The sequence below is a fragment of the Ascidia mentula genome, chromosome 5, assembly GCF_947561715.1.
Source record: "Ascidia mentula chromosome 5, kaAscMent1.1, whole genome shotgun sequence".
In the NCBI taxonomy this organism is placed as follows: domain Eukaryota; kingdom Metazoa; phylum Chordata; class Ascidiacea; order Phlebobranchia; family Ascidiidae; genus Ascidia; species Ascidia mentula.
This window is the reverse complement of record NC_138570.1, coordinates 4,865,477-4,878,955: the sequence shown is the minus strand read 5'-3', so window position 1 is coordinate 4,878,955 and position 13,479 is coordinate 4,865,477. Positions and strand designations below refer to the sequence as shown.

The following is a 13,479-nucleotide window of genomic DNA, read 5'->3' as shown; positions in this document are numbered from 1 at the left end:
CTTTAAACTAACAATAATATGGGATAAAAACTGGTCGTTAACTCATGGAACTTTGCTGGTCGTTTATTTTATTGCCAACAGCGACGGAAAAACGATAGGTGGAAATTGGAAGAGAAAAAGAAAAGCACAAAACAAGATACGAATTCAACCAATAAAAGACTTTACCACAGAAAGACAAGGGAATATCATCCAACAAATCAAACTTCCATCTAAGCGACAGGAACAAACGACCACCGTTTGTGCTACTTCCGACCGTGTACAGTCACTACATTCTTGGGAGACTTTGTACTTTCACTACATCTGAAATAAAAACGTATCGTTTTGGTTTAGCCGTTATTTTTTTCCTATAATGAGTGTTTGCGGCAAGTATTAAGCAAAACTAATAATTTTGGATTTTCTGCATATATACATTTACATTGTGACTTTATTTTCTTATTTCAATAAATTAAATGACAAATACGAGTTCGCAGTAAATTACTGTCATAAGATAACTAAACAACGACATAAATAGCTTTTAATCCAATTCTTTATGGACAGCTAGCTTTTGGGCAGAAACGTTAAAAAGGCTTTTGGTGTCATTAGTATCAATGAGCAGACACTGTGAGACACGTTTTAATAATTTGGAAAAACTCGCTTATAGATTTACATATTATGCAATGAATTAATGAAGTATAAATGGTTCTTCACCACGCTTACCTATCTTGTGCTCCCCGTAGCCGCTGCCCTAGGGGGTAACGTTCTGAAAAATGAAACAAAACAAGTGACGTTTAGTCATAGCAAAAGTTTGTGGGACATACATGAGATGCGTCTCATTTTAACTAATTAAAACACAAATAAATAACATTTTTTTATAATTTTATTGTGGAATAAATGTTTCTCTGCCAACGATTTATTTGTCTGGTACCAGGAAAGACATATTATTCACGCCGTGGAATAACTTATTTCTATTCTTTAATTTATCCACAGAGGATCACTTACAGCAAAGGGTGTTCCTTCATTAACGCTGGCAGTTGCGGTTGCAATCACGTTATCGACAAAATCAGGCAGATTCATCCCGAAAATGTCAGGTAGAGTGGATCCTATTCCCGGCAAGTTTGGAAATCCTGGGGGTGGTGGCAAGACTGGTTCAGATGGCTCTTCTGGTCCTGGCAAGACTGGTTCGGATGGCTCTTCTGGTGCTATCGAGAGTGGTTCGAATGGCTCTGCTGGTTCCAGCACTGGATCGTCGATAACAATGTCGGGTTCATCGCCAGGAGGTGTCACGGGGTCATCGATGATGATATCGGGGGTTCCAGGGGGCAATACGGGGTCATCGATGATAATATCGGGGTTATCAACCGGTGGGAGGACGGGGTCAGCTAAAATTTATCCCAAAAGTTTAGAATCAAGAGAAAACACATCGTTACTTGCGCACATAAGGTGAACATTTCAACAAAGGCCTCAGCGTTTGGTCGACACCTAAACATTACTGCGCACACTGAATTGAGCTTTATTTTGAAGCACGCATTTCAATCTGCTGTTATAGACGCAAACCAACCAACAGTTCGTAATTATGGAATAAACAACAACTTTTATTATCAGTACTTACTGATGATCGGATCCACTATCGCAGGAACTGCAAAAAATGCAATTAGTGTTGATACATAAAAACTGCATATATAGAAAATAAAAGAAAACGTCGGCATATGCATAATTTGTATTTATTACATCATCCGTACCAGATAGTAGCTTGCATACTTTCAGAACGAACTTTGTTCAAAAAAGGCAACTTTCTTATGTTGAACTAGTTGCTTAGTTTTTTCAGAATCTAGCCCATTCTATGTTGTTGATGATGAGAATATCGACTCGAGATTAAACAAACATTTGAAGTACATAATTTACTCACATATGCATGGATTATTTTCAGTGGTTAATAACGCAACGGCGACTAACTTACAAGGTCTTCTGATTTTGCGCGGTGGACTGCTCCTAGTTGGTAGGCACGGACGTCTAACTCTTCTTTGAGGACAGGGAGGGCAGTAGGTCCTGGTTGGTGGGCAAGGACGTCTAACTCTTCTCTGAGGACAGGGAGGGCAGTAGGTCCTGGTTGGTGGGCAAGGACGTCTAACTCTTCTCTGAGGACAGGGAGGGCAGTAGGTCCTGGCTGGTGGGCAAGGACGTCTAACTCTTCTTTGTGGACAAGGAGCTCTAACCGGGAGACGTGGACGACTGATAACGTTTCTTGGTGAACTTCTCCTGGGTAAGTATTCGGCAAACAGCTGTCTTGGGTCTTCTAGGCCTCTTCCGGTCGCAATAGAAACACCTAAAATAGGGCATCAATAAAACGCTTGACAAGAAGAGGTAAAAATAAATAATATTACCTGGGGTCTCAATGCTTATGGCGGATGCAGCCACAACTAGAACGAGCGCAATCAAAATTCTCATGTTGTTTGCACTTGTGATCGTCCGTTTCAAATAATTGGGTTTCTTATTCTTACATGTGCTTATTTATATCATTTTATCCCGGATTTCACTCAAGTCCCTTTCACGCGAAAGGGTTTTTGAAATATTCAAGAGCGCAACGAGCTGTTTAGTCAGCCTATAGTGGTAAAAGCTGCTGAAGGCTGATACAAGCTTGATTGATGGCAGCGTAGCAAATGGTTTTGTGTTCTAAGCCTTTGAATAATTGACCAATAATATTTATAAAGACTTTACATGCTATTTTGGCTGGTTCTTTGCACTGAAATATATGTGTAATTTAATAATGGCTACGAAATAAAACAAGAGTGAAATTTTTTGTGTGAATTCGAAAGACTCAGAGTTGCGTTGTATATATTTTTCTTAAAACAAAAGCAAATCTGGTGTTTTCTCACGTTAAACAGCATACCTTTGCGCACGTCACCAGCACATCCGAAAAGGAGAATTTAGGCACTTGACTGTTAAAGTACTTTGCGAAAGGTGATTCACATGCGAATTACCGCAGAAGAGACGCAATGCGGGAAAGTTAACAAGGTTTTGCGACAGCTGGAGCCTACCAAGTGTCGCTGTTCAAGTTTTTTCAACTTTGCTGTACTTTAAAATCAATGTCAAGTGTTGGTATATTCTGATATCGGTCGTCCCGTTGTCGCAAGTAAAACAGCTGTGTTCGCACTTTGTCTGTCAGTCAGCCAATTTGATTGAAAATCGAGAGATTTATAATTGTCTGAAGCAACAATTTATAACGGTATGAACTGTGATTTGCATGTCCACATTTTGTGGCTTTGATTTGAGCAACGTTTTGAAATGCCTATTTTGGGGGCAATAGTTGGAAATTTCAGTTCGTCGATGCTTGGGTTTTCTGTATGAGTTATTATGTTTGATAATTAGTTTAAACAGGAAAACCAACGCTGTTATGCTGTTAAACATAATAGTCGTTTCGAACACTTGCTGCGTTCATCATTAGTACGTTTTGCGAATTAGCTATAAAAAAGCGCAGAGTTGGTCAGGCAACTGAACTAGTAGAAAAAAATGAGGTTCTCTTATTTTCACCTTAATTCATAACCAGACAGCAAATGTTAATAGCAGTCAGTTTATTGTCGACAGTAATGGAAAAAAAGAAGACATACTGGAAAACAAAAGAGAAAAAGAGAGGAAGAGTGCGAAAAACCAGACACCTCTTCAACATTACAACAGACTTTGCTCCTTAGGTAGGCAGCGAAAAAACACCAAAGAATTCGAACTTCCAATTCTGCCGGAACAAACGACCACGCATTTTCTATCAATGACTGTATGCAGCCACTGTATTGGGGAGACTTATCTCACTACATCTGAAAAATAAGTTTTTTCTTTTATTTTTGAAAAACAACGTCAAATTTAGCATTTATATTTTGAACTGAATTTTAGATGTTGTACTATTGCTGCCAGGAATATTGTAATTCAAAATAGACTGGCATCAAATTAATTTTATAAAGTACGTTAATTTTATACCAGAAGGTCAGTCTATTTTAAATTAAATTTTATATTTTCGTGCTTTTTGAGTTTTAATGTTGCATTGAAAGGTTATTTACAAAGGCTACTCGATTATTGTTCGATAACATGTTATTCAAGCTTACCTATTTATGCTCCCGAAGGCCTCTGCCTTGACTCACACCTGAAAAATAATATTTGTATAGAGCATGGTAGTGAAGCTTACACGAAACGCCAGCTACCACTTACTGTTGTGAAAGTAGTGCCTCCACCGCTGGTGCTGGCGCTTGCGCTTGCGCTTGCAAATACACCGTCAAAACTCGGCAAGTCGAAGTTGAAAATGTCGGGAAGGATTGACCCGGGTGCTGGCAAAACAGGGGCAACTGGTGCCACTGGTGCTGGTATTACTGGATCTACGATCGGGTCATCGATGACGATATCGGGCTCTCCAGGCGGCAACACGGGGTCATCGATGACGATATCGGGTTCTCCAGGCGGCAACACGGGGTCATCGATGACGATATCGGGTTCTCCAGGCGGAAACACGGGGTCATCGATGACGATATCGGGTTCTCCAGGAGGCAACACGGGGTCATCGATGATGACTGGATCGACTGGAGTTTTTAACATATATGCTTTTAAAGATCCAAACGGTAAATCCGCCGGGTTTTCGGGTGTCTAGGGACTCTTTTCAGGTCGCACAGTTCAACTACGCCACCTAATACGATTTAGGCTAAATAGAATCTAAACAACTTTTGCATAGTGCCCAACAAAGTTGTTGTACGAAGAAGTAAAGAATCAATTCCAGAAACATTTACAAGAGGTATTAATTTATTATTTGTAAGCTGTTTTAGAGGGGGGACTTTTAATTGATTTCTTGCAAGTATATCTAATATTACAGTGACGTGGGTTTACATATTTGTACACTTTAATAGTATTTTTTTTGAATACGTTTTTTGTACTTACTGATGCATGGATCGATGGTCTTGGTCGGAGCTAAAAATACATGCAAGTTTCAGTAAAATCCTAATGAGTGAGTTGAATTTAGTTGCGTGAATATTTTGCACTTATATATCTTGCTTGATTAAGATTTCTGAAACCCTCCTTCATAGTTACGTACAAATCTGTTTGTAATTGCATAACCTTATCCAACAGACATAACATACATCCCAATGGTTGATTATTTGGTTACTGGAGAAAAAAGGGGAAAAGTTCATATACTCCAGCCAATTGTCACTTAGTTTTTTTTTCTACTTCATTTTTGTGAATAAATTATTTGTGCTTACTTATGCATGGGGTGATGATCTTGGTCGCTAAAAATAAATGTGAGTTTTAGTAATATTAAAATGAGTACAAACTTCAAAAATAAGTGTAGATTGCTAGTTGGTTGGCAAGATCGTCACACATTGTACTAAAGATACCCGATGTGTTAAAACAATTTGCACTGCATACACCAAGGTAAAACTATTACAAACATATGTTATTCATATTTATAAACAATCCAATAGTTTACAAAGATAAACACCTATGCTGCATGGATCGACAACAGTTGCTGCTGCAAAACACACCAGTTATAGATACAGCTTTACCTATAAAGAATTGCTGCTGGTTAACTTACGTGGGCATGGTTGTCTGACAATTCTGCGACATGCTGGTCTTCTGACGCATCTACGTTGAGGACATGGGTTGTAGTATTGTGGACACGGACGTCTAATTCTTCTTTGAGGACAAGGTTGGCAAATGGTCCTTTGTGGTGGGCAAGGACGTCTAATGACCCTTCTTTGGGGACAAGGTGGGCAAGGACGCCTAATTCTTCTTGGAGGACAAGGTGGGCAGTAGGTCCTGGGTGGTGGGCAAGGACGTCTAATGACCCTTCTTTGGGGACAAGGTGGGCAAGGTGGGCAAGGACGCCTAATTATTTTTCTTGGAGGGCAAATGGTGCGAACTGGTGGGCATGGAATAACCCTCTTAGTCGGTACACACGGGATGTCTTTGAAACAATCTTTGATCTCCTTGAAGCAGTCAGCAATCAGACCTGATGGACCTCCGGAGAATCCACCAATGCCGCTACCAGCAAATGAAGAGCTACTTGTGGAGATAGAGATTCCTGCAGCGAGAAGAACGCATTGCACTTCGACGTTTCGCAAAATATGACAAAATCGTCTTACCTGGGACCTCAATGTCGATGGCGGAAGCCGCCCCAACCAAAACGAGTGCGATCAACAGTCTCATCTTGTTTTCTACTTTCGTTGTTCCGTTTCCAGTGATATGGTTACTGATCTGACCAGGTCCGAATTTATACTATTTTTTCCCGGATACTGCCACATCTATCGCTCACAGAAGTGTCCCTTGTGTGCTCAAGGGTATGATAATTTGTCCTTGAAATTTTGGCATTGGTCTGTAGACGTGTTTGTCAAGCGTAGCGGTAAGCTACGGGACATAGATTGACATTTGCAATGGAAAGCGTTAGTGCGCGCGAAGTTAATGATACGTAGTCGATCACTGCTACTCAAATTACTCAACGGGGCATTTTTGTGTTATGTGGCATGTGCTGGACTGTTGTACAGCACTTACGCCTTATAATAAATACGTTTACGGACAAACTCGTTTGTTTTTTCCATGTCAAAGGGCGTACTGTGAACGAATAACATTCGTCAATCAACCAGTTGCGTGCCCGCGGAATACGCACTTCACGTTTTAAGTACACGACAGATGCTAGCGCTGCAAACAGAGCCAAGCGTAAATTGCTTTGAAAGCTGCAGACGTTGGCCTGCTGACAAGTCCTTTAGCAGCTGATTTCTCTGTTTCAACTTTGTTTGGCTTCAGCGTTTAGTTCAAGTAGCGACAAGCGTCGAACTTGTTTCCACAGTTGTGCAAGTGATAGCAGCTTTGCACCCCTCTTGCGAGTTCATTTTAGAGATCGAAAGAAAAAAGATTGCTTATTGGTTTTCATACTCACGATCACTCTTAACACCCCTAAAGTAGATTAGAACATTTGTTAGTGTTTTTCCACGCTTTCTCCTTGTTAACATTTGGCAATATGTCAAGGTTTTTGTCATTTCGAAACAGTTATAGTAATAGCGTATATGTTGTATAAGAAAACCGTTTCATCAAACTTGTTTCAGTCAGCACAGCAAGCGTTTTGCGTGGTCAATTTATTACCGACAAGCGATGCGAAAAAGCGAAGATACAAAAAAAACACACAGAAGGAAGAGAAGAACATGAAGAAGAAGAAGAAGGTTTTGAAAGCACTTGTTTAGTAACACTTATCCCCTAGTTGGGACGAAAAACTTTTAGCAATTCAAAGTTCCATCTGCTGATCTGTCGGAATAAATGACCACCGCTTGTGCTATACTGGGAGACTTTTACTTTCACTACCTCTGAAAAACATAATTTTCTTGAGTGAACAGTTTTTGGTGCTTTGTTCAAAACCACAGAATGTATTTGAGAGCACTGAAGGAACTGTAACCAATTTAATCCCAAATACTCTAGCGTATGTTTTACGTATTCATCTACGCACACTTACCTAGTCTGCGTGCTCCCGGGTGCCATCAGCTCATTTGCTGATCTGAAAAATGTGTAAACATAGTCACAAATATACATTATTTGAACAAACAGAAAAAAGACAGGTTGTTTCTTTTTGTTATAAGACACCCATTGATTTCCGAAAACAAAACAAAAACACATTAATTTTCGGCATAAAAGTACTTTACGCGTCTTACTTGCCTTCGGAAGGCTTAAAATTCCCTTCCTTTGTTTGCATGGCATGTGATTTCCATCTCATAATTTATCCAAGATATTAGCCACAAGATATTAGTAACTTACTATAAAAGTGCTTCCGCCTGAACTGGAAGATGCACTTGCACTTGCACTTGCGAAAGTGCCATCTAAACTCGGCAACTTGAAGTCAAATATTCCGTCGAGACACGGAATGACTGATGCAGATTCTTTGACGATCACTGGCTCCACTGGAGGCGGCAAAACTGGATCTTTGATGATGATGTCTGGTTCATCGCACGGCGGTAACACCGGGTCATCGATAATGATTTCTGGTTTGGACGGCGGCAATACCGGGTCATCAATGATGATGACGGGTTCATCGCAAGGCAATACAGGCTCGTCTGCAACAATACCTCCGGAAATAAAGTGGTTCTTGCTAGAAAAGCTTCTTCTATATTTTCAGTGTTTGAATAACTGATGCGCTTCTCGACGATAGCGGGTGCAAAATAAGAACTTTTATTTCAACATTCAAGCTGTTGAAAAGTTATACCGAAAGAATTGCCGAGTAAAAGAGATACTGAAAACCCGCTACAGCATTCATTAGATTTTTTAAACTTTTAAATGTTTTTTAATTATGTTGAATTTTTTTGTAATTACTGATGTACGGTTTGATAACAGATGGTGGTGCAACCTTCTATTAAAATCAAAAACAGCAATAAAAATATTAATTAAAATGATTTTTTAGACTTACTTATGCACGGTTCAACGATGGTTGGAGCTGCAAATGACGAAAAAATATATTAAAATAACAAATAACTGTATTTAAGAAAAACATTTAAGAAAAACACACTTACTGATGCACGGCTCGACAATAGTTGGTGCTGCGTAACAAAACAATACAAAATAAGTTAGGTCAAAAGAAGCGAAACTAGTTTGTACTCATTTACAGTTCAAAAGAAGCAAACTCATTTACAGTTTAGCGAAGATTGAAGGTGAACAGAACACATAAAAATATATCTTTAATAGCAAGTATTTGTACTTACTTATGCACGGCTCGATAACAGTTGGTGCTGCAAATGAGGTAAAAATATTTTAAAATAACATATATTTGCATGTAGGAAAAACAATTATGCACTTACTGATGCATGGTTCAATAATGGTTGGTGCTGTAAAACAACAATAACGCACAATTTAGACTAACACTGGGCAAATTGCACAGAAAAATGTTATAATTATTACAGATAAAGCACAAGGTAATTTTTTTTCACTTGTCACTCACTTGGACAAGGACGTCTTATGACCCTGCGACATGGTCTTCTGATTACTCTACGTTGAGGACACGGACGTCTGATAACTCTTCTTTGGGGGCAAGGAGGACAGGCGGTCCTGGTTGGTGGGCAAGGACGTCTGATAACTCTTCTTTGGGGACAAGGAGGGCAGACGGTCCTGGTTGGTGGGCACGGACGTCTGATAACTCTTCTTTGAGGACAAGGAGGACAGGCGGTTCTGGTTGGTGGGCACGGACGTCTGATAACTCTTCTTTGGGGACAAGGAGGACAGACGGTCCTGGTTGGTGGGCACGGACGTCTGATAACTTTTCTTTGAGGACAAGGAGGGCAGACGGTCCTGGTTGGTGGGCACGGACGTCTAATGATCCGTCTAGGGCGTCTGATTATCCTTCTGGGAGGACAGGGATCTGGAATGACTTGAGGTGTTGGGCAAGGGTCAGGAATTATAACCTCAGGCGTTGGGCATGGTGTGACGATTTTCGTTGGAGCACATGGAATGTCTCCGAAACAGTCCTGAATTTCCTTGAAGCAGTCAGCAATCAGGCCCGATGCGCCACCTGAAAATCCGCTGCCGCTGCTGCTGCTGGCGAAAGCAGAGCTGCTTGTTGAAATGGAAACGCCTGCACGAACCACGACGAATTAGTGAAAATATCACCTGCAGTGCAATTAGTTGAACATACCTGGGATCTCGATGTCGATGGCGGTTGCCGCCCCAACCAGAAAGAGTGCGATCAAAAGTCTCATCATGTGTGCAGTTTCGATCTTCCGTTTCTAGTAATTGGATTTCTTGTCCGTCGAAGTCCATATTTATGCTATTTTTTCCCCGGATACTGTCCGAACTAACCCTCGCAGAAGAGTCCCTTAGGTGCTCCAGGGGAAGAGGGTTTGTGCTTCAAAGTTTGGCATCGAATTGCGATTGTGAATCCTGCAAGATTGATGGACGGCTGCAAAGCAAAAGGAATTGGTGTTGAAAGCCAATGACGCACGGTAAGCTGGGTAAGCGAAGTTCAGATACACCTTTGTAAGCACGTTTTCTAAGCAATGTTAAATGGATTGTGCGTTTTCGAGGGCGGTCGAGTACCAAATAGCATTTACAATACGATATAAACGAGACTTTCTGACGTTTTTCACATGTCAAAGGTCGCCACTTCGAAAAAGCGATGCCTGTTAGCCAGGCAGCTGTTGGCGCAAATACTCACTTGACCCTTTCAGGTGAACGCCAAAGAGGCAGCGCTGCGTTCAGTGCCAAGTGCTATCTATTGTAAAATGTCCGTGGTTGCAAGTTTTCCAGCAGCTGTATCTTACGAACATACACTGTTCAAATTGAACTTGGCTTGGAGGCCACATGAAGAGGCTGAGAATTGTCACCGTGCTATTAAAGTGATGTCAGCTCTAATAGTACCATGTATATTTTGCTGCCAGTGCGATTACTAAAATAAGTTTCTTGTGTTTCAGGCTAAATTGTTTAATATTACATTAAGAATGGTTGAAGATAAAACAGAAACGTTGCCCAAAATTTGCCATCTGTCTTAAAGAGATAGTTTAACATACGTTAAAAATACTTTATATATTTTTGAGTACACCTGCATAGGTATGACCCCTTCCTTAGAAGACTGTTAACTTTATCACTATTCCAGATATAAATCATTAACAATCTGGTTGATGAAGACTCAGTCTAATGCGTGTGAACTGAGTATAATAAATAAAACCAGCCTCTCGCCCTTAAAAACAGGGCTTTACTATGGCCAGTACAGACTTTTTAAACAATTTGGGTCTAACGGCTGTGTTTCATACCTGGCTTTCTCACCTATAGCAAATTTGTACACTAGTAGTAGCACAGCTTGTACAAAGGTCATGTGTTAACTTCTGGGCACAGAGGTAAGAAATATATTGTTCTCCTACAACATTAGGTGAGCTGTATTTAGAAATGTAATTTCAAAAGTTAATCCAACCGAGACCGGGAAAATCTTCTTATTCAGCAAGTAGGATGTTGGAGTTCATTTAATTAAATTTCTGCAAGCCTTCATATACAAACCAGGATTTAATGCCTTTTGGGCGAGGGGAAGTATTTAAAGTAAAACTGTTTAGCTTTGCACATACTGTGTCGAAATTCTCTGTTTAGAGGATGTAGTTGTGTTATTATAATGCAAATGAGCGCTGCGTGGCCCCTGCCTTCAAGCGGAAATAGAGTACCTTACATTCCAGACGCATGAGCGAGCTCAACAACAAGCATTTAAACACAGACGAAAATTAGGCGACAATTGGAGACATCGCAGTGTTACGCTGCTATGGAAAGGAAAATCTTCCCTAAACTTAAACAAAACTACAAAGTAATTGACATATCACACGTTAGAAACATTTTCCACAATTCTTCTGATTTGTGAAACAGATGGATTTCTTTCTAAAACAACTCACAAACCTGCCGCTTGGTGCTTCAAGCTGCTATGGGATTGATGCACCAGATTGCCTAGCCTATTTTTAAACAAAATGAATACCGTACACAAACTCAATTGTATGCAAATTCGCTTGCTCGTTCACATATTCGTGCAACACAATATGATTGAAAGTATGTGGCAAAACAAAAGGGGCGTTTAGCGCAAAGTGTACTATACTATATACATGCTTGAGCTTGGTGTCAGTCAGAAGAATGTTCACCCAAAAGCGGCTGCAGCGAAGCATCCTCCGCTAGCTGTCGACGAAATTCCAACTTTTTTGAAAGCAAAATGATCGCAGTAACAAGCGTGAGAACAAGCTGGTACGCAAAAAAGGCCAACGAACCAAAAGCATTCAAAATTACTCTGCATACTACGGCATTGACCATCCAAGTAATGCCCAAGCTCGTCATCATTAGAGCAAATGACTCCGTGAAATGTATGGGAAAGGTAACTTCGGCGTTAAGTTCTGACAGGGAAACAACGTTGATTCCAGCAGCAAGGCCGAACAGAGCTTGCCCGATGTACAAGAATTCAATTCGTTTAAGTTCTACCCCCACCATGCCTGCAACGCTTGATACGATTCCAGTGCATATGGCTGCCAAAGTCACCGCTTTGAAGCGTTTGGTTTTCGCTAATATTGGTCCGGCAACAAAACTTCCAGTTATCGTCGCGAACCACATTCCCAACAGCATGTAACCGCCTGGAATGTCCATGCTTTTCGCATGAGGAAAAGTTTTTTGTAAAACAGAAGTGTAGAGTGTCGTGTTAGTTCGTATCAACGGAGAAAATATCAATTTACTCGAAAGAACTATTAGGAAAGGTACATTTCGTATCAACTTTAGTTGTGAGTCTTTGAATTGAATGAAATCACTCCAAACCGAAGTGCGTGTATCTGACTCAGCAGTCTTTAGTGCTTTTTCGGCCTCCGCCAAACTTGGAGGAAAATTAGGCCTTTCTTTCAAAAATATTGCTCCGACTGCAAAAAGAGACCACGCTATTACCGCAAATGCACCGAAGAGTCCAACTAATCTCAATTTTACGATGGAGGATTCTTCAAGAGGCGAAACCAAATGGGGAACAGCCACCACAGCTGTAACTTCACCCAATTCCCATCCAACGATCATAAAAGCAAGGGCAACCGAAACTTCGTTTCTTGGAAACCAAACAGAACAAGCCGTGCTTCGTAGAGGTACATAAACAATCAGGGCTGCACTGCCAAACGCTTGGCCAAACGCAGCCAACGCGTAGCCAGCGCGAAATGAAAAGGCGATGCAAATCAGGCTTACATTAATGGCAACACACATGTTCATCAGGCAAACTCCTTGCTTTAGTCCTATTCGTTTCAGTAACAAGAACAGTGGTATTGTGGCTGTCGTGAATACAACGGCACCGATATTGGTCAGCCAGTCAACTTGCCAGGGTTTTACGTCAAAGTATTTGGAGAGGACATCGTTGATGACTCCGAATACTGCTGCACTGAACCCGCGAATGAAAGATGCGAGAAAAATAATAATGGCTACAAAATATCTTTCCGGGCTCGACTGAATGCTCACGTTTGTCGGACTTGGGTCCATCTTCTATTGTCCCCTTGAAGATTCCTATGAAAAGCAGGCTGATGTAATAGGTTCGATTTTAATATTTCAACTGACGTTATCAAGGATTTCCATTCTGTCTGTACTGTCTCTCACATCCCTTTTTTTACCCAATTACATTGCTCTACCATTATTCTGAATCAGTAATCGTGTTTCTCTTGTTTATATGACTGTCAACTCAATAACATACGAGGAAAATCAGTAGTATTTAACAACAACAAAAGATATGACATTTTGTAGGAAGGAAGCGAAAATGCTCTATTGTATTCATTTGGGCAAACATGCCTTTTATCTCGCTACCACCGTTACTTATTTTTAGCTTGTCGCTTGCTGCTGTTCCTGAACGTATTTTGTTCAGAACTGAATCCGGTGAGCGACATCAAGATCGACGTTTCTAAAGGACATTTGTGTTTGAGAAATACTGTGGGAAGCCTGTAGTAGTGAAACGGTTTCATGGATTTTGTTTCCAGATCCAACGTTGTAGCATTTTCGTCACTCAGCTTTCAACCGAAAGTATCT

The 13,479-nt window shown here is 40.6% G+C and overlaps 3 protein-coding genes across 3 annotated transcripts; all 3 read right to left on the bottom strand.

Moving 5' to 3' along the window:
- Positions 1–87: 87 nt before the first annotated feature.
- On the bottom strand, positions 88–2,446 carry LOC145903599 (uncharacterized). Its single transcript, XM_082991693.1, has 6 exons — positions 2,361–2,446; positions 1,937–2,302; positions 1,589–1,615; positions 979–1,358; positions 697–739; positions 88–300 (listed from the first exon to the last, which is right to left on the bottom strand). Exons 1-5 carry the CDS (start codon positions 2,422–2,424, stop codon positions 725–727), a joined length of 852 nt encoding a protein of 283 aa, XP_082847819.1. The 5' UTR covers positions 2,425–2,446; the 3' UTR covers positions 88–300; positions 697–724.
- A 1,093-nt stretch (positions 2,447–3,539) lies between these two features.
- Positions 3,540–6,178, bottom strand: LOC145903500 (uncharacterized). The gene is made up of 7 exons (XM_082991587.1): positions 6,093–6,178; positions 5,543–6,031; positions 5,211–5,237; positions 4,891–4,920; positions 4,174–4,538; positions 4,071–4,108; positions 3,540–3,785 (listed from the first exon to the last, which is right to left on the bottom strand). The coding sequence occupies exons 1-6, from the start codon at positions 6,154–6,156 to the stop codon at positions 4,103–4,105; spliced, it is 981 nt and encodes a 326-aa protein (XP_082847713.1). The 5' UTR covers positions 6,157–6,178; the 3' UTR covers positions 3,540–3,785; positions 4,071–4,102.
- A 5,390-nt stretch (positions 6,179–11,568) lies between these two features.
- LOC145902017 (choline/ethanolamine transporter flvcr2a-like) lies at positions 11,569–12,942 on the bottom strand. Its single transcript, XM_082989853.1, has one exon. The coding sequence runs from the start codon at positions 12,940–12,942 to the stop codon at positions 11,569–11,571; it is 1,374 nt and encodes a 457-aa protein (XP_082845979.1).
- Positions 12,943–13,479: the final 537 nt, after the last annotated feature.

What these genes read in the sequence shown, in the direction of transcription:
- LOC145902017 (XM_082989853.1), bottom strand. Translation starts at nt 12,942, where the DNA reads ATGGACCCAAGTCCGACAAACGTGAGCATTCAGTCGAGCCCGGAAAGA.
- LOC145903500 (XM_082991587.1), bottom strand. Translation starts at nt 6,156, where the DNA reads ATGAGACTGTTGATCGCACTCGTTTTGGTTGGGGCGGCTTCCGCCATC. An exon ending in CATCGACATTGAGGTCCCAG is followed by an intron (nt 6,032 to 6,092) that starts GTAAGACGATTT and finishes TTCTCGCTGCAG; the next exon opens with GAATCTCTATCTCCACAAGT. An exon ending in TGTCAGACAACCATGCCCAC is followed by an intron (nt 5,238 to 5,542) that starts GTAAGTTAACCA and finishes ATTTATTTTTAG; the next exon opens with CGACCAAGATCATCACCCCA.
- LOC145903599 (XM_082991693.1), bottom strand. Translation starts at nt 2,424, where the DNA reads ATGAGAATTTTGATTGCGCTCGTTCTAGTTGTGGCTGCATCCGCCATA. An exon ending in GCGCAAAATCAGAAGACCTT is followed by an intron (nt 1,616 to 1,936) that starts GTAAGTTAGTCG and finishes CATTTTTTGCAG; the next exon opens with TTCCTGCGATAGTGGATCCG. An exon ending in GATAGTGGATCCGATCATCA is followed by an intron (nt 1,359 to 1,588) that starts GTAAGTACTGAT and finishes GATAAATTTTAG; the next exon opens with CTGACCCCGTCCTCCCACCG.